Genomic DNA, 19,547 nt, shown 5'->3' on the forward strand with positions numbered 1-19,547 from the left:
TCACTTTGTGATACAAGTATCTTTAAACAAATGGTTGGCATCTTGGATTTGTGAGTGGCCAGTGCCTTTTTCCATAAGAGTGGCCCTTAGAGTATGTGTGCCAAATTTCATCTTTGTATCACAACCTGAAAGATCATATCACTATCTGCTTCACTAAGGTGGTGGCCATCATGAAAAAAATGGTCGCCATCTTGGATTTTTGAGTGGCCAGTGCCTTTTTCCATAAGAGGGGCCCTTACAGAGTATGTGTGTCAAATGTCATCCTTGTATCACGATCTGAAAGATTATATCACTATCTGCTCTGCTAAGGTGGCGGCCATGTTGAAAAAATGGTCGCCATCTTGGATTTTTGAGTGGCCAGCGCCTTTTTCCATAAGAGTGGCCCTTAGAGGGTATGTGTGCCAAATTTCATGCTTGTATCAGAAAGTGAACGATTATATGCTTGTTTCTGCTCTACTATATCTGTTTGGGACAAATTCATCTAACCATGTGTTTCGGCCAGTGATGGTAAAAAAGTACTAAATTGTTTCTTACTTAAGTAAAAGTATCAATACTGCAATGTAGAAACACTGTAGTAAAAGTCCGGAATTCTAAATTTACTTGAGTAAAAGTACAAAAGTATTTGTATCAAAATGTACTTAAAATGCCAAGTAGACAGTACTCATTATAAAGAAAGTCCCTTTTCACAAGTTATCATTATGTCTAAAATGTATACAAATATTTTGAAAATAGCAGATCTACAAGCACACAACACATCACATCACAACATTGTAATTTGTATAGAGATGGCTAAAGTATATGCTAAAGTAATAGAATCAAGTGTAAAGTGTGGATAAAACCTCATTCACTTGACACACACACACACACACACACACACACACACACACACACACACACACACACACACACACACACACACACACACACACACACACACACTGTGTGCGTAATGTACATGCTGCCATATATTGTGCAACTTTTGGAAGAAACCATTACCACAGGGAAAGGGGTGTGTGTGACTTTTAGAGGAATGATCCACAACACAATAATAAGAATTATGTTTGACTCATAATGACATAAAATCATCATAACTACATATTATATAAAACATAACAATAAGTAAAAGGTAGAGTAAATCCACGTATAAAAACTCTGTAACATAACTATCCACCCGCCCCCCTTCAGACTGAATGTGATGACATCACTGCTGTGCTATGTAGTAGGAAATACCCAGTGTTGCCATGTCTGCTTATTATAAGCAACTCTGGGCTTGTTTTTTCTGTAAATATTGGTGTTTGAGGTTTTAGTTGGGCTTGTTTCTAAAGTGTTATTATCTGGACTTCCTATTGTCGTTTAAACCAGTGGTTCTCAAACATTTTCATGTTCATTTTAATTTTCAAGGAAAACCAAAATAATAGCCTATGTATTTGTCCATGGACCCCCATCTGAACATGTTTTTTTGCCAGGGACCCCCATGCAAGATTTAGTTTGTTAAAAAATGTTTCAAACATATTCCAAATATTTCACTTTCTTTTCTCAAGATGATTGAGACTGGTGTGCTACATTATTACATCATTTAGCTGTGTGTGTGTGTGTGTGTGTGTGTGTGTGTGTGTGTGTGTGTGTGTGTGTGTGTGTGTGTGTGTGTGTGTGTGTGTGTGTGTGTGTGTGTGTGTGTGTGTGTGTGTGTGTGTGTGTGTGTGTGTGTGTGTGTGTGTGACTTAGTCTTGTCTTTTGGGCTTGTTTTCATAGACCTGCGGCTGCTTGTTTCTGTCACACAATCTGGCAACACCAAACTGAACCCTGTCAGAAGTAGGAAGTAAACACAGTCCTCCACTAAGTTCATATAGGGTGAGAGATTTATGTTCTACAAGTTCATTTAATGTGTTTTATAACTTATTCTATGTTGTTAAAGTTAATGTTGTTTAAGTGTGTTATAACTTATACCAGAAACCTTCAGTATTGTTTATAAAAGTTTCTCTAAACTTAACAAACAATGGAGCAGTTTTTACTTTCTACGTGTGTGTGTGTGTGTGTGTGTGTGTGTGTGTGTGTGTGTGTGTGTGTGTGTGTGTGTGTGTGTGTGTGTGTGTGTGTGTGTGTGTGTGTGTGTGTGTGTGTGTGTGTGTGTGTGTGTGTGTGTGTGTGTGTGTGTGTGTGTGTGTGTGTGTGTGTTTGTGTCTGTCTGTCTGTCTGTCTGTCTGTCTGTCTGTCTGTCTGTCTGTCTGTCTGTCTGTCTGTCTGTCTGTCTGTCTGTCTGTCTGTCTGTCTGTCTGTCTGTCTGTCTGTCTGTCTGTCTATCTGTCTGTGTCTGCCTGTCTGTCTGTAGCCTATCTCTCGCGCTGTCTCTCTGTCTTCCTCCTCATTCTCTCTCTCTCTATCCACGTGTGTGTGCATGGCTGCATGCGTGCGTGCGTGCGTGTGTGTGTGTGTGTGTGTGTGTATTTTAGAAGTCAGAGCAGGACATTAAACCATTATAATTATAACTAGTTTGTAGCTTGTGTTGCAGATTAAACTTCTTCATAGATTTCATTGATAGTTTCATAGACTTGCTGACAGATCTATCATCAGTGTTGTGTCAATAATGTGTCGTGTTTGTTTGTTTACACATTATATTTTCTATTAATTTGTTGGATTCATGTTCATGTGTTTTTCCAGACATTTAACCACTTAAACCCTCAATGCTGAGCAAACATGACCTTTTATTTGTCTTCGTCCTTGATCTGCTCTCCCCCCTCCAAACTCCAAACCTCCAAACCTCTTTGCCAAAAAATAGCAGATCTACAAGCTGCACGTTGTAGTGCGTTATTATGAGCTTATACTGTAGATCTGCTATTTCCCCAGAATGTCCCCCCCCCAGAGTAGGGATGCTGGGGTTCAAGTGCTTGATTTAAAAAACAAAAATGAATTAAAAAGTTGCTATCACACAAATATTTGGCCCCCCCTTGTAATAACTCTGAGGACCACCTGAACCCATTGGAAAGCGGCTTTGTGTGACTTAGAATAGTTTAAACACTATTATTAAATGTTTGTAACTACATACCGATATAAAATACTGTAACAATAGTCTACTGTTTAAACAATAAAAATGATGTGTTTTTACCAGCTTCAATGGGCATGATGCCACTCATATCTTGCGTACATGTATCCAGCATTTCCTGTTTTCTGATGTATTTCATTGACTGTGACGTTGACAGGTTTAATAAAGACCTAAAGATGGGTGCAAGTAAGTCTGTGGAGAGAGAGGAGGACGGATCTGACAGCTGGATGGCTATGAAGAGATACTGGTCTAAAGGAAAACCTCCTGAACCTGGACCTTCACACACACAGTATGTGAATCCTCCACAATATACACACTAACACTATACAATTTACACACTATAACACTATACAATATACACACTATACGATTTACAAAATATACACACTATACAATATACATACACCCATAACACTATACTATATACACACTATACAATATACACACTATAACACTATACAATATACACACCACTATAACATGACAATGTCATCTCATTAGTGCAAATTATTCAAATGAAAACATTATTTAGCTATCGAGAAGTTATCATGGATGCAGGATGTGAATGAATGAACACAGATTTAATACACAACTAACTTGACTCTGGTTGTGTTTGTTTGTCAGGATGAAAAGACCAGCAAAACCAACCACTGATGATGAAGACTGGGAATGTAGAGGCTGTTACTACATGAACACTGCTGAGGATTTAACATGCAGAGCGAGAGGCTGCTACGTGACAAAGAGCTTATCCACAAGGTAACGTTGGCTTTCTTTCTTTCTTTCTTTCTTTCTTTCTTTCTTTCTTTCTTTCTTTCTTTCTTTCTTTCTTTCTTTCTTTCTTTCTTTCTTTCTTGGGGAACATTTCTCTGATTATCCAGCTGCATGTCTATGAACAGTGACAGTTCAAAGGATTGACCTTTGAACTTCAGTTGTGAACCTGGACCTGAAAACAGAAAGTATCACTGATCTGTGTGAATCTCAACTGATAGACACACTGGCCCTCATTTATCAACGCGGTGCAGCCCAAATAATGGGCGTAAGGCGAGATCACCGCACCTTTCGGCATTTATCAATATATCCTGACGTGGGCTTCATCCTACGGTACGTTGAAATCTCACGTCTGGTCGGGACCAGTTGTTGACTTTGGCTGCGCCTGTTTATTCCATTGTAGACCTGCGGATCAGCATTGTCTGACTGTCTGACAGGCATCTGGACACATAATCCACTCATAAATGTATATCTACACTAATAAATAATCCCTGTGAAAATATAACATTTTGTAAGGTAATTTAAACAAACTGCTTTAACAGTCATTCAGATAAGATTTCATCTGGCTGCATTGAACAGCTTGTAGATCTGCTATTTTCAGAATATACGAGTGCTCGGGAGTTTAGACCGGACAAAGATTGTACCGCTATGGTACGGATTACATGAAAAACACAGCTGGGCGGGTGTGTGTGTGTGTGTGTGTGTGTGTGTGTGTGTGTGAGAGAGAGAGAGAGAGAGAGAGAGAGAGAGAGAGAGAGAGAGAGAGAGAGAGAGAGAGAGAGAGAGAGAGAGAGAGAGAGAGAGAGAGAGAGAGAGAGAGAGAGAGAGAGAGAGAGAGAGAGAGAGAGAGAGAGAGAGAGAGAGAGAGAGAGAGAGAGAGAGAGAGAGAGAATATATTGAAAATATACGCCGGTTTATACGCTCCGTTGATAAATGAGGGCCAGTGAATGAATTCACATTTGAATTATTTATGATGATGATGATGGTTTTATGTCTTTATAAAATATGTTTAAAGGTGATCAGGGATATGTGCACCAACCCTTTTGATAGATTGATTGAATATTTCATTAGACAGAAATGTAAAAACAGCATTTAAAAGGATAACACCAAAAAAAGTCCTTGCGGTCTTGTTTCCAGTGGGGTCCTAGGTATTCAATTCATCAACATATAAAATAACACCAAACATTCAATATCATCACAAATATAAAACGCTATATGTACAGAGTAGAACATCTTTAAAATGTTGTTTGTTTTTATGTGTCAATATTTATGTTTACACAACAATTACTACTACTACTATTATTACCAGTAGTGGAAGAAGTACTCAGATTTGTTTGTTTTACTAAAGTAGCAATACCACAAGTATCTATTAAAAATGTTACTTGAGTAGAAGTTCAAAAGTATTGATATCAAAATATACTAGACATACTAGAATATAAGAGTACAATTGATACTAATTAATGTTGTAGATCTGCCATTTTCTACTGTTTAATCTTTTCCCCGAATATGGATAATGGGGTTTAAGTGGTTAATATATGTTTATACAGTACATTATATGTATGTGTATATATAAATATAATCATTATTATTTTTGTTTATTTTTATATTATTTTTTATAATTGTCTGTGGGAGGAGGGAGTGGGGGGGGGGGGGGTCTGGAAGGGCTCCCGCATAAAAGAAACTGTCATGTTTCCACCTGTACAGTTACATATATATCATATAATATTATGTCATGATATCATAATAATAATGTGTTCCTCATTGTTTCTCCCTCCTCTTTCTATGTCTCTGTGTCTTTTCTATCATTGTCTTTCTCTCAGCTGGGACTCCATCACAGCCCTCCCTCTCTCTGCAGCAGACATGAGGATGTCTTGGCATAAAGACTTCCCACAGTACCGCCGTGTCCACTATGTCCGCAGTCTGTGAGTGTCATCACACAGAAAGCAGAACCAATACAATGTGTTCTCACCATCTTCTAGACCCCAGACCAGCTGAACTATTATCACTTATTGAATGATGAGTTGAATCTGATGTCTGACTTTCATTCTCTGTATGTTGGCGAGCAGTGTAGGGGACATGTCAACAGGAGACCCAGCTGAGGACAGTGACCTGGTGACTGATGCTCAGAACATAGAGAAGAACATATATGAGTCAGCTAACAGCAGGGTAAGAACCTAATATTCTCTCCATGAGATTTATTTACATGTTCTAATGAATACATGAACTACATGTAGCAGTTCCAAATGCATGTCTAACATCTGTTCCTCATTCAGTGACATAAAAAATAAATAATATAATACATGTTTTTAAATGTGTCTAAAATAGGGATGCCAGGTAACCACATGAACCCTAGCGTCCTTTTTCTGAGGTGAACATTCGACGAAAATAGCCGATCTACAAGCTTACAATGCATCACAATGCAACCCGCTGAGAGCTTTTAGATCGACTATTTTAGGCAAACAGATTTGGTGTTGAGAGAATAAAGCATCAGACCTAGTTCAGAGCCCTGGGGGACCCCGTTCAACTATGTATAAAGGGTTAATGTGGTTATCATTGCTGTCGGGCAGAAACCTTGTATCTCCACGTTTCAATTCCCCCCTCATAACTTAATGCCCCATTTCATCATACAAGAGTGTCACTGAAAAGTAGTGAAAATAGCAGATCTGCAAGCTCACGATGCGACACTGTTATGCCCCAGTCTAGGGGTACCTGAGACACAACATGAATATGTTCCCGCCTTCCCCAACTCCCAAGTAGCCACACAAACAAAAGGGTTTAACGTGCAAAATGTAGTAATAACAAAGTGGTCAACATAAGTTTGGGTCATGCATAAGGGTTTAGAAATAACAAAAATGAATAATAAAGTCAAAAGAACTAATTGTAAATGAATATCTCTGACCTACCAAAATAACCTAGAATACAATATCTCTTACCTTCCTAACATAAACAATAAGCAAAAGGATCAACCAGCTAAAAAGCAACCTATACCAACTCAAAGTAACTATATCAAAGCAAAGAACTCATAAGTAACTGAACAAACAGAAGTTATGGTGGCCAGTTGGAAGAGGAGGAAGACTCTGAGGACTGCGTTTCTCTTATATAGGGAACCTCCATCCTATTAGCCACTCGAAAAGTCCTGGAAGCTCCCCACCATTAATTGGCCGGCCTGGAAGTGTTCCCCACCAATCACATTCCGGGCGTGGCACACCTGAATTTGCATACATTCACCCACACAGTCTCACCTCTACCTGGCACACACACATCATTCCACACTAGAACCAAATCATAACTAAATATAACCACAAATACGACCAGTCATAGCAGACATGTTGTGAACTTGTAGTTCAGCTTTATTAACAATATAAACCCTGTATACTTAAATTGAACAGGGTTCCTCAGGGGTCTATTCTTGGCCCTCTACAGATCTACACACTATTGTGAGCTTGTAGATCTGCTATTTCCACGGAATGTTTTCCCCAGAATAGGGAAGCTAGGGTTCATGAGGTTAACAGTGTTCTACTTACATGGGGTTAAACCAGGGATGGCAAACTCATTTTAGCTCAGGGGCCACATGGAGGAGGGCCAGAGGGCCAGAGGGCCGGACCGGTACCGGACCGGTAAGATCATGGCATAATAACTAATAATAACAATAACAACAACTTCAGATAGTTTTCTTTGTTTACTTTACTTAGTCTTAGTTAGTACAAGCACATTCTGAAAATGTAAACTTCACAAATAGGGATGGCCAAATGGAGACATTTTATTAATCGTTTACCGTTAGGCCTTACCGATTAATTAATCGATTACCGTTAAGAGAAAAAAATGTGTTTATAAAATACATTTTATTTCAAAGGGCCAAGTCTACACAGTTTGTTTTGTGTCTCCAGCAGAGTTTCTAGTGTCTCTATCTCTCTCTGGAAGAGGTTGCACATGAACTCTGCAGCCGCACTGAGGCGCTCCAACACAGACAATATCAATACAAAGACGAGGAAGAAGAAGAGGAAAGTGGAAGTTACGTGTGGTTGCAGGTGTAGACTTGGCCAAAAAGCAATTAAAACATTTTTGGCATTTATGTTTTTCAAAATCATCTCGCGGGCCGGATTAAACTAGTTAGCGGGCCTGATCCGGCCCGCGGGCCGTATGTTTGACATCCCTGGGTTAAACGTATCAATACTGCAATATAGAAATACTCTGTTTCAATTAAAAGACCGGAATTCAAAATGTACTTGAGTAAAAGTATTAATTGGTGTCAACATGTACCAAAAGTACTCATTTTACAGAATGTCCCATTTCAAGTTTTCAAATGTATGAGATGGTGACTCTGACTCTCCTATTGGCCGATGGTGCACCTTGACTGATGCGTGCACCATATGTTTCCTTTTCAATATTCACATTGATTTCCATAAAAGTCTGATAGCTATAAAGTCAAGACAGACTGCACACATTATTCTAAATTGTCAAATCCCTTTAATCACTCACCTCAGCAATAGAACTCAGCACAGCATGACACACAGAGGAGTTCTAAATAATTAGGCATCTGTGAAATCTTAATAAAAACTAACGTTAAAAACTTGAGAATATTGCAGGGTACACCCGGCAGGTAACATTTTGGATGTTTTGAGCATAGAACATTAGTTAATCTTAAGATCTATGTTGTTGATCCTCCTATAGGCGACATCTGGGAATATCACTGTAATGTTCCATGGAATGCCACAAGTGTAAATGTGTGCAGCGTCCTTCATATAAGAGATGCACACACACGCGCACCTAACATTTATGATTTTCCCTACAGTTAACGGGTGGAGCTACTTCAGATACAATCATTTATTTCACTTTATCGCCCAAATACCGGCAGAAGTGGATGTCTCAGTGGTGCATAAGTTCCACTTAGGGTGATTTGACAGTGTGAGAAATATGATGTGTAGCGTGAGTGCATGTGAAGAGGGTCATTTGTGTGTGTCTCACGCTCATTGTGTGAGAGTTGTCAGTTCTGGTTAAGGAACAGTGTGTTAACACTCGACAGCGCAGCGCTCCGACGTTTCCAATACTAAACCCGAACCAAACCCGCACCCTAACCCTAACCGCACGCGGATGCCACATAGTCGGAGAAAAGGTCTGTCGGATTAACGCATGCCTCCCCACTTGATGTAGCTTCACTCTGTCATTGTCTGTTGATGTGTGAAATACAGGATGAATACATTAAACTGATGAGAGAGAAGAGTTCTGAGCTAAAGAAGAAGAGTTGGATGGGTAAGGTTCTAGCAACACACTCACTCACGCACGCACGCACGCACGCACGCGCGCACGCACGCACGCACGCACTTACGCTCTCTCTCTCTCTCTTTCTCTCTTTCTCTCTTTCTCTCTTTCTCTCTTTCTCTCTCTCTCTCTCTCAAACCTTATATACTTCATTGACTGGAGTCCCCCAGGGGTCTGTACTTGGTCCACTCCTTTTTCCCCTCTACACCAACTCTCTTTGTCAAAAATAGTAGATCTACAAGCTCACAACACGACGTGTTGTAGATCGGCTAATTGTGTCAGTTGTTCGTATATTTTCACAGAATGTTCATTTATTATGAGCTGTCCAGAATAGTGAGTCTAGGGTTGATGTGGTTAAACTAACATGTTCACACTGTGTCCATTTAACTCTTACTTCATACTGGAGGGGGAGGGGCTACCTCCAAGTATGACGTAAGAATAAAATGGCCACTGTGTGAATGTGGTTCATTGAGTTTACAGTGATATTTATGTACAGTCATAAAACAATGTATCAAACCTCATGTCTTCTATACTCATCATGTGTAATGAATATTGTTTGTTTGTTGTTCTTCTGTAGAGTTGAAGAAGAAGAAGAAGAAGAAGAAGAAGAAGAAGTCCATGGATCAGACATCAACACCTCCGCTTCCTTCTGATGACAAGGTTATTTTTGCTATTGTTTTAACTTCATTTGTTAATTTCAGTTTAGTTTTAATTCATTTTAAAACAGACTTACTAGTTTATTATATTTCATATGTTAGTGTATGTGTTTTTTTTTAAACAAAGTATAACTATATAATAAACTTGGTTAGTTTTACTACAATCAGAAATTGAAGGTACATGTATGGTGTATTAAAAGTTTTTATGAAATAATATAATGACTATGTTGATAAAACATTTATGCATTCAAATGCCATAGATATGTTGGGTATGTCATAACAGTAGACGTGCACCCACGGGTGCGTTGAGGATTATCAGCCTGAATTAAATTCACCTTTAAAACATATTATTACACGGCTTAGTTGAATGCTTGATTTTGATTGGCCAATCACTGAATTCAGTGCTCTGTTATTTTCGAATAATGACCACTGAACTCAACAGACCACTGTCTAATCAAAGGCTCAGAGCACCTGTTTAATTCAATCTACATTGCTTGATTTTTGCCGAAGAAATAGACATTGCAGTAACAGAATATAGATTTTATTTGATCAACACTTGTTCAATCCGTTGTTTTCCGAGCCGACCGCGTTGCACTGGACGCTGACACGAAGCAGATCCCGCATTTATAACCAAAAACAGATGTTATCACTTCTTTTAATATCATGCCAGATGTTCAGCTTCTATATGATCTAGGAGTCATTCAAGGCCTACTCAAATGTCTTGTTCTCTCTAGCTGAATCAAGCGTCCGCATCTGCAAGAAAACCTCCTGACTTCGCTAATGAACCTGGACCTTCACACACAAAGTATGTGAATCCTCCTAAACAATATAAACACTATAACACTATACAATATAAACACTATACAATATACACACTATAACACTATACAATATACACAACACTATATCACAACCATTTGATCTCATGCTGAGTTAAACGCGCACAAAAAGCACAGAGGTACAGTTTTATACAAGGGCTGCTAAAAAGGATAAACCCAAGAAAGCACTATGGCTTGTTTCGATTGGGGTCCTGTGTATTCAATTCATCAAGACATTTAAAGACAAACAATAATATACAAAATATGAAAAAACATAATATAAACTAGGTGTAAAAAAAGAGACATTATGTACATTCGAACAGTCTGGGGGTGGGTCTCTGGTAAACACTGTTATACATTTTATAGAGCTCTGCAAAGACCCCCAGCATGTGTTTTGGATCACACTGAAAGAGCTTGTAGATTACATGTCGGTTTCCACGTGTCATCATAATTGAAGCGCGCGTGCATGCGTGCGTGAACTTCTATGCTTATCCAGCTGTAGATAAGCATCCACTCTCCCAGAACCTGGCAACTCGTGTTGCCAGGCAGAGAAACAAGCAACCAGCGTTAGCTCGTTCTGCATTAGCATTAGCTCGTCGGGGACTTTCAGCGCCTGTTAGGGTATCATGAGACTCCACAATGAGTACTAGGAGAAAAAAAACAGACTTTGCATTTGTTAAAATAGGCGATTTTCACTCTTACACACTCTCCAATTATGCCAACGGAGGGGGTCGCCAGACCCGCCGATGGGTTATTCTCTGGGATAACTCAACAGGGTTTTCTATCATGGTGAGTGATTAGCAACACATCAAAGATAACACTTAAAATGTGCGGATCTCTCCTTTAAAATGTCGGTTGATTTTATTCGTCAATACTTATATTTTTATGTCATCTTGTTGTTTTACATTTTTGAAATACTCTGTTAGTAAAAGTAAAACGTCTGTATATTCAAATATACAAAGGTTTTGACTTCAAATTATATTTTTGTGGAAATAACAAAACAATAGAGCGTGCACACAAAATGAATTTCACACACTTTTTTACTTCTTTAAATCTGTGATGTGACAATAAGGCTGACTCTGAAAATATACTTAAATACTAAATATAAATTACTTTTCAAAATTAATCTTTTTTTAAATAGCAGATCTACACGCTCCCAACAGATCACAATGTGACACGCAAGCTTATAGATCTGCTATTTTCGATCTAGATGGTAAATTCCACCTTTTTAGACATCCTTTAGGAGGATTTATTTTAATTATTATTATTTTGTTATTATGATTATTGTTATTGTTAGTATCATTATTTTGCCTCTGGGTGGGTGGTGGGGGTCTAGTTTACACTACAAAGGGGTACCGCACATGCACACGCACGCACGCACACACACACACACACACACACACACACACACACACACACACACACACACACACACACACACACACACACACTTACTCTTCGGTCATGTTTCCACCCGTACAGTTACATATACATTATAGAATATTATGACGTAATATCATAATAACCAGTGTTGGGCATAACGGCGTTTAAATAAACGGCGTTACCTAACGCCGTTATTTTTTCCAGTAACGAGTAATCTAATTAATTACAATTTCCATCGTTGCAACGACGTTACCGTTACTGACAATGAAATGTGCTCCGTTAGTCCGTTACTATGTCAAGCGTCCCCAAGCTTTCTGTTACCGTCTGTGTGTGTGTGTGTGTGTGTGTGTGTGTGTGTGTGTGTGTGTGTGTGTGTGTGTGTGTGTGTGTGTGTGTGTGTGTGTGTGTGTGTGTGTGTGTGTGTGTGTGTGTGTGTGTCTGTGTGTGTGTGTGTGTGTGTGTGTTCCTGATGCGCAGCAAACATGACACGGTTAGAAAAAATTACCAAGGATACGACAGTGATGTCTCTTACCTTTTGCTGTTACGCAACCAGGAAGGAACACGGACTTGCCACTGTTTAAACAGTGTCATGTGACATGACATCACCGACGAATCCTTGGTATTAGTATCTTCATGGGTATTCTTTTACAAACAAACCCAGCGCGACGCACACACACTACCCACCCGGCACACATGCCGGGTGGAAAGCGTTTGTCAACGTCCAAAGCAACTCCAATTTAGGCAAGCATCTCTCCTTGACACATGCTTCCACTAAACGAGTAGAGGTGCTGCGATCAAGGTTTTTGCGATCCGATCCCGATCAGGCAGTTGCTCTGTAAAGCACTTTGAGCTGCATTTATGTCATGAAAGGTGCTAATATGCTATATAAATAAAGTTGATTATTATTATCTAATGTTGACCCCCCCCCTCGGGGCTCCGCTCCGACCCACCCCCTCTGCCCCCCGCGCTCAGAAAAAAAACAAAAGAAAAGTATTTTGCTGCGTGTCTGAATCACTTTCTCTTTTATCCCAACTGCGTCCCCATCAGTGTAAAGAAGAGCCTCGATGGACAGCTAGGCCTAGGCTACTATGTTGCAAAAGACGCCATCTAAGTATCCCTTTTATGTAGGCATTGTCTTTTTTAATAAGACGGACAATAATAAATCCTGTGGGTTAATGATTAATCACCAGGTTCGAGAGAGCAGTGGTGGAAAAAGTAGTCACATTGTTTAGTCTTATCCAACGATATCAAAAGATTCTAGTTTTGGGTCTGAAGTCTAAATCTCATCAAATGGTCTCATCTCTCATCAAATGGATGGGATCCGTGGCTTAAATGTGGAATAAATAATGGACCTTGATATGAAAAAGGTTGAAAACCACTGGCCTAGAGGAGAGGGGAAGAGAGGGGAGAATGAGTGAGGAAGAGACAGACAAAAACGGCAGAAGAAAGTGGTTGTCTCTAGTCTACACGTTGAAGTGTATTTCTCCCTCATGGCAAAGGTTATTATGTGTAAGTAGGCCTAGTAAGTACCTGTCTATGCTGTTCTACTCTATGCCCCTGGCTTGTGAAACCTGCTCCCAAAAACACACATACACCTTTTTTACGCAAATACTTACTACACAAATAGTTACTTTTCCTGGTAACTAGTTACTTTTACAATAGAGTAATTCAGTTACTAACTCAGTTACTTTTTTGGAGCAGTAACTAGTAACTATAACTAATTACTTTTTTTTTAAGTAACGCGCCCAACACTGATAATAACATGTGTTTCTCCCTCCTCTTTCTATGTCTCTTTGTCTTTTCTATCATTGTCTTTCTCTCAGCTGGGACTCCATCACAGCCCTCCCTGTCTCTGCAGCAGACATGAAGTCTTGGCATAAAGACATCACACAAAGCCTCCGTGACCTCCATGTCCGCTCTCTGTGAGTGTTCATCACACAGAAAGCAGAACCAATACAATGTGTTCTCACCATCTTCTTGACCCCAGACCAGCTAAACAATTATCACTGATTGAATGATGAGTTGAATCTGATGTCTGACTTTGTCTCTCTCATTCTCTGTGTGTTGGTGATCAGGTCAGAGGACATGTCAAAATTAGACCCAGCTGAGGACATTAAGGACCTGGTGACTGACGCTCAGAAAATAGAGTGGAACATGTGTGAGTCAGCTAACAGTGAGGTAAGAACGTAAAATTCTCTCCATTACATTTACATGTTCTAATGAATACCTGAGCTACAATGTAGCGTGAGATTTAATTGTTCATACTTCAGTGACATAAAAAAAAGTGAGTGGTGCCTTTGATGAGTTAATTTCATTAAGCTATATGAACTAGAGGAACAATGTTAAATCCCCTGTCCATTCATTTCAAGGCTGCTCAACAGTAACACAGAGGGGGCTTGGATTAAGCAATTACAGCCTGTCCCTATTGGCCGTCTAAGAGCACCTCGTAAGTTTGGGAAGTTTAGCATGATGGGAACTGGAGTTATGGCTGTTTAAAGTCCAGCCAATAGGAACACAGAGGGGGCGGGGCTTACTCAATTACAGCCTGTCCCTATTGGCCGTCTAAGAGCACCTTGCAAGTTTGGGAAATTTAGCATACTGAGTCAACCCCCAGAAACTTTTTAACAGAGTAGATATAATGTCCTGTATTCTGGCGCATTTAAACAGGGAGTTTGATACATTAACAGGCTTAACTAACATGGGAAAATTATGGGTACATTTTTTTTATTTCATCCATCAACAAGCTAAACAGAGATATTGATTTGATGACTGAAGCAATTCAAGAGCCATCTTTAATAATCACTCATTAATATATATTTATGATTGCATGCAATGAACTAAAATGTATCACTTACTGTAGGTTGTAACAATCAGCCTTTTGCTCTGAAAGGTTAACTATTAACTAAAAAGGAAAGCAACGGGATCGGCAGGATTTTAGCTTAAGTGAATTTATTCAAGCCACAAAAATAATATCCCAAAAGAAGCGACTATCTACGGCTATTGACATGAAAATGTTTAAGAACCACTGGTTTCAACAACTTATGGAAACAAGCCCCAAATAATCAACTACATTTTAGAAACAAGCAGTGGTGGAAAAAGTACTCAAATGTTTTACTTAAGTAAAAGTATCAATACTGCAAGGTAGAAGCACTCTACAAGTGAAAGTCTGGAATTACTTGAGCAAAAGTACAAAAACTATTGGTAGCAAAATGTACTTAAGGTACCAAAAGTAAGTACTAAAATGTTTGAAAACAGCAGATCTACAATGATGCAATACGATGCGTTGTGACCTTGTAGATCGGCTATTTTCAAATAGCCTAGGTATAAAATAGGGCTTAAGTGGTTAATGTATGTTTTATAATGTATTCATTTATATCTGAAAAGTAACTAGTAACTACTAGTAACTAATACGTTTTCAGATAATTGTAGTGGAGTAAAACTACTACCAATATTTACAAGCAACTTTACAGAAAAGTAAGCCCAATGTCGCTTATAATAAGTGGACATGGCAACACTGCTACCGTAGTGTTTACATTTTACAGAGACCTGAGTGGACAGACACAGCTGTGAGCCGACCAATCAGTAGCAGCAGCGTTATACGTCACAGCTTTAACCCCGCTTAGCCCAGCTCAGACCTACCCAAGACTGGGTACTATTTAGGCACCAGTTTAGTACCACTTAAGGCAGGTACACACTGCAGGATCTTAAAGTGGTCGGGGAGTCATCTGATCGTTAAGCAGAACACATTGCAGGAGTTTATTTCTTGAAATCGGCTGTCATAATATCGTTGTGGTCTTCACAATTGATCCCCGACAAGGGCTGACACACTGTTGGATAGTTCACTAGGATGCTATCTCCAGAGTCAGACCCAATACATACATTTGTGTTTATTAGTGTGGTTGCCCTAACAGGGCAACCAGACTATAGTTATCTTCACACTTTATTATTAGTGTGGTTGCCCTAACAGGGCAACCAGACTATTGTTATAGATACACTTTATTATTCTAGATAAACTTTATTTTGCCGCGCATCTCCTCCCACAGTTTATTTTTCCCAATTTAGTGCCATATGTCAAAATGACCGGCTTCACCGGGAATCATGTGCTTGTATTTTGCTAAGGGATTGGTTAAATAGTTTAATTGATATTGATATATTAGTGCATTAAATTTCACCATCCACTTTAATGGAAAAGTGAAAACTCCCTTTCAAGTTTTTTTTTTCCCAGAAATCGTAAGGGTTAGAGTTACAAGACTTTGAAGGAAGGTTCATAATATTGTCCGAAATTATTGAAAAAATAATTACACCAGTCGGCCTCATGGTGGCCTATAACTTTTGAACCGTAGGTCGTAAAATCAAAATTTTCCCCTGGATTCCTTGGGTCACGACGCATCTCCCCATATAGGCCACGCCCATTTACGTCTGGATAGATTTTTCCGCCATTTTGAATTTTCTTCAAAACACACTTTTAGCTCCTCCTCCCATATATTTTGTCCAAATTTCACAAAAAATGGTACACATGATCTCTGGACCCATGCGATAATCTGGAACGAAACAGAATTTTGATAGTCCATACCGTTCGTCCGTAAATGGCTTCCAAAGTTAGCGGAAGGGGCCCGTTTCACAAAAAAGGCCACAAATCACGAACGAAACGTCCAGTCAATCCCAAATTTGAATCATATGTCAAGGGTGGTTTACTCAACAAATCCCCAAAAGCATTTCCACTTTGATCCATAGGGGGCGCCACAAATGCTCAAAATATAACCGTTTGATGCAAAAACCTTATTTTGGGGGGATCAATCCTGTCTAAATGAAACGCAAGTGATCTCAGGAGTGACGTGACAATGTAATTGGCGCAGCCTCCGACGGTATCCTCCCAGCGAATTCCTAAAGCCCGGCGGCCGCGACTCGCGACCCGCGTCGGCGCAACCACACTTTGCAATTTACCTGAATTGCGACACATCTAGTTAGTGTGGTTGCCCTAACAGGGCAACCAGACTATTGTTATAGATACACTTTATTTCATGATCTAGATAAACTTTATTTTGCCGCGCATCTCCCACAGTTTTTATCCCCCAATGTTGTGCCATATGTCAAAATGACCGTCTTGACCGGGAATCGTGCGCTTGTATTTTGCTAAGAGATTGGTTAAATAGTTTAATCGATATTGATTTATTAGTGCATTCAATTTCCCCATCCACTTTAATGTAAAAGTGAAAAAGCTTTTTTCTCAGAAACCGTAAGAGCTAGAGTTACCAGATTTAGAGGGTAGGTTCATAATTTAGTCTGAAATTATTAAACTAATAATTACACCATTCGGCCTCATGGTGGCGCTATAACAGCCCCCTTTACGTTTTGGCCTTTAACTCTTGAACCGTTGGTCGTAAAATAAAAATCATTTTTTCCCTTGAATCCTTGGATCATTACGCAACTCCCTATGTAGGCCACGCCCATTTGCGTCAGGATAGATTTTCCGCCATTTTGAGTTTTCTTCAAAACACACTTTTTGCACCTTTTCCTACAGATTTTGTTCAAATATCACAAAAATCGGTACACGTGATCTATGGACCCATGCGATAAACATATCAAAACGGTATTTTGATAGTCCTTATCTGCGTCAGATCGGGAGGTTTTGTCGGCGAGCGCCAAAAAAGGTCGGTGACAGCAATATCGGACCTAATGTCCTGCAGTGTGTACCTGCCCTTACACACCACTCTACCCACTTCATTGTAGTGGAAACCGTCGCTGTGGTGGGCGGTGTGGGGTGGGGCTAGGTAAGTCCATGTATATGGAAAGCCGCCTTTACTCTCCTATTGGTCATATGGTGCGCCTTGACTGATGTTTGCACTATATGTTTCCTATTCAATATCCACATTGATTTCCATAAAAGTCTGATAGCTATGATGTGAAGATAGACTGCACAAATTATTCTAGATGAACAAATCCCTTTAATCACTCACCTCAGCAATAGAACTCTCACTCTCTCTCTTGTTAGCTTGTAGAACAGATCTACAAGCTAACAACACGTCAAGACATGTTCTTATGTGCAGTGCACACTGCCTTAACTGCCTGCTTTTGGCAGCGCAGCATGACACACAGAGGAGTTCTAAATAATTAGATGTCTGCTAAATTCAGTTAATAAAAACTAACGTTATGAACTTGACTGGACAGAGCAAATTCCATGGTACACCCGGCAGCTAACATTTTGGATGTATAGTATAGCATAGAACATTAGTTAATCTTAAAATCTATGTTGTTGATCCTCCTGTTGGCGACATCTGGGAATATCACTGTAATGATCAATGGAATGACATGAGCGTAAATGTGCAAGAGACGCACGCACACACCTAACATTTCTGCTTTTCACTACAGTTAACGGGTGATAAAATAATTGAATTCACTTTATCGCTCAAATACAGGCAGAAGTGGCTGTCTCAGTGGTGCATGAGTTAACGCAGTTTTCCACTTGGGGTGATGTGTGGCGTGATTGTGTGTGTGTGTGTGTGTGTGTGTGTGTGTGAGGAGGGCCTTTTGCGTGTGCTTCACGCTTTTTTTCGTGACAGTTGGCAGCTCTGGTTAAGGAACAGTCTGTTAACAGCCTGATGTAGCTTCACTCTCTCATTATCTGTTGATGTGAGAAATATAGGAGGAATACAGGAAACTGATGCATGAGAAGAGATCTGAGCTGCTGATGAAGAAGCTGCTGATGAGTACGGATACTGGGTACGGAATTTTAATACTTCTACTCCTTTACAGTGTGATTATTTGACATCTTTAGTTACTAGTTACTTTGGAGACATGATTTCTCTGTTTACCATAAAAAACTGCATTAACCCTAATTACTTCGGGTTATGGTTACATAATGGTAATCTGTAGGACGGTAGAGGAAGTAGAGATTGTTAATCAATCACTGGTAATCACTGATGGCTTTGTTTTCTAAGACTGATAAAAGGAAAATAATCAAATCATTAAAATGTGTTTCCAAGTGTACTTGAATGGCTGTTAATGTAATTGGTCCATGTAGCATGTGGTAAACACTGCATTACAGGGATGAGTAGACTGGACAACTCCCACAATGGAATAGAACTCAATGCCCCCCCCCCCCCCCCCCCCCCCCACACACACACACACACACACACTCACACTCACACTCACACACACACACACACACACACACACACACACACACACACACACACACACACATAGTGTACATAAGTACGCACTGTATGTATGTACTTATATATTCAGAATCATTGAAGAATATTTCTTTTGATTTCAGACAACATGGCGATGACACAGACTCTAGCTATGGATCTGGGATAAGCAACGGATCATCAAACTCTGGCTATGGGTTAGGCTATAAAGAACCTCAAAACAAAATGTAAGAATGAAATGCGTCACATCTTTACACATTGTGGGCTTGTAGATCACCTATTTTAAAATACCCAAAGTATTAAATAGGGCTTAAGTGGTTAATGTATGAATTGGTAACTAGATACGATATTATATTATTACATTATAATATACCATTATTATTTTATAATATAACAAATACAAAAATTGCCCCTGAGATGTAGTGAAGTAGAAGTACTAGAAAAATGGATGGATGGACGGACGGACGGA

At 39.5% G+C, this 19,547-nt stretch overlaps 1 protein-coding gene across 2 annotated transcripts in view; it reads left to right on the forward strand.

The window, feature by feature from the left end:
* Positions 1–19,547, forward strand: part of LOC311038483 (uncharacterized protein) — an 87,856-nt gene that overhangs the window by 40,339 nt on the left and 27,970 nt on the right. Inside the window, exons 1-12 of one of the 2 annotated variants that reach the window (XM_084048039.1) lie at positions 1,792–1,851; positions 3,198–3,329; positions 3,665–3,796; positions 5,629–5,730; positions 5,875–5,974; positions 8,998–9,058; positions 9,645–9,727; positions 10,458–10,528; positions 13,748–13,846; positions 14,000–14,102; positions 18,568–18,644; positions 19,204–19,305. In XM_084048039.1, the coding sequence (XP_083904165.1) occupies positions 3,217–3,329; positions 3,665–3,796; positions 5,629–5,730; positions 5,875–5,974; positions 8,998–9,058; positions 9,645–9,727; positions 10,458–10,528; positions 13,748–13,846; positions 14,000–14,102; positions 18,568–18,644; positions 19,204–19,305 (1,043 nt within the window). In that variant the 5' untranslated portion in view covers positions 1,792–1,851; positions 3,198–3,216. Of the gene's footprint in view, positions 1–1,791; positions 1,852–3,197; positions 3,330–3,664; positions 3,797–5,628; positions 5,731–5,874; positions 5,975–8,997; positions 9,059–9,644; positions 9,728–10,457; positions 10,529–13,747; positions 13,847–13,999; positions 14,103–18,567; positions 18,645–19,203; positions 19,306–19,547 lie in introns of those variants that run through there. The other variant, XM_084048038.1, reaches the window with a different exon arrangement.

The sequence above is a fragment of the Gymnoscopelus microlampas genome, assembly GCF_963454915.1.
Source record: "Gymnoscopelus microlampas genome assembly, chromosome: 22".
NCBI lineage: Eukaryota > Metazoa > Chordata > Actinopteri > Myctophiformes > Myctophidae > Gymnoscopelus > Gymnoscopelus microlampas.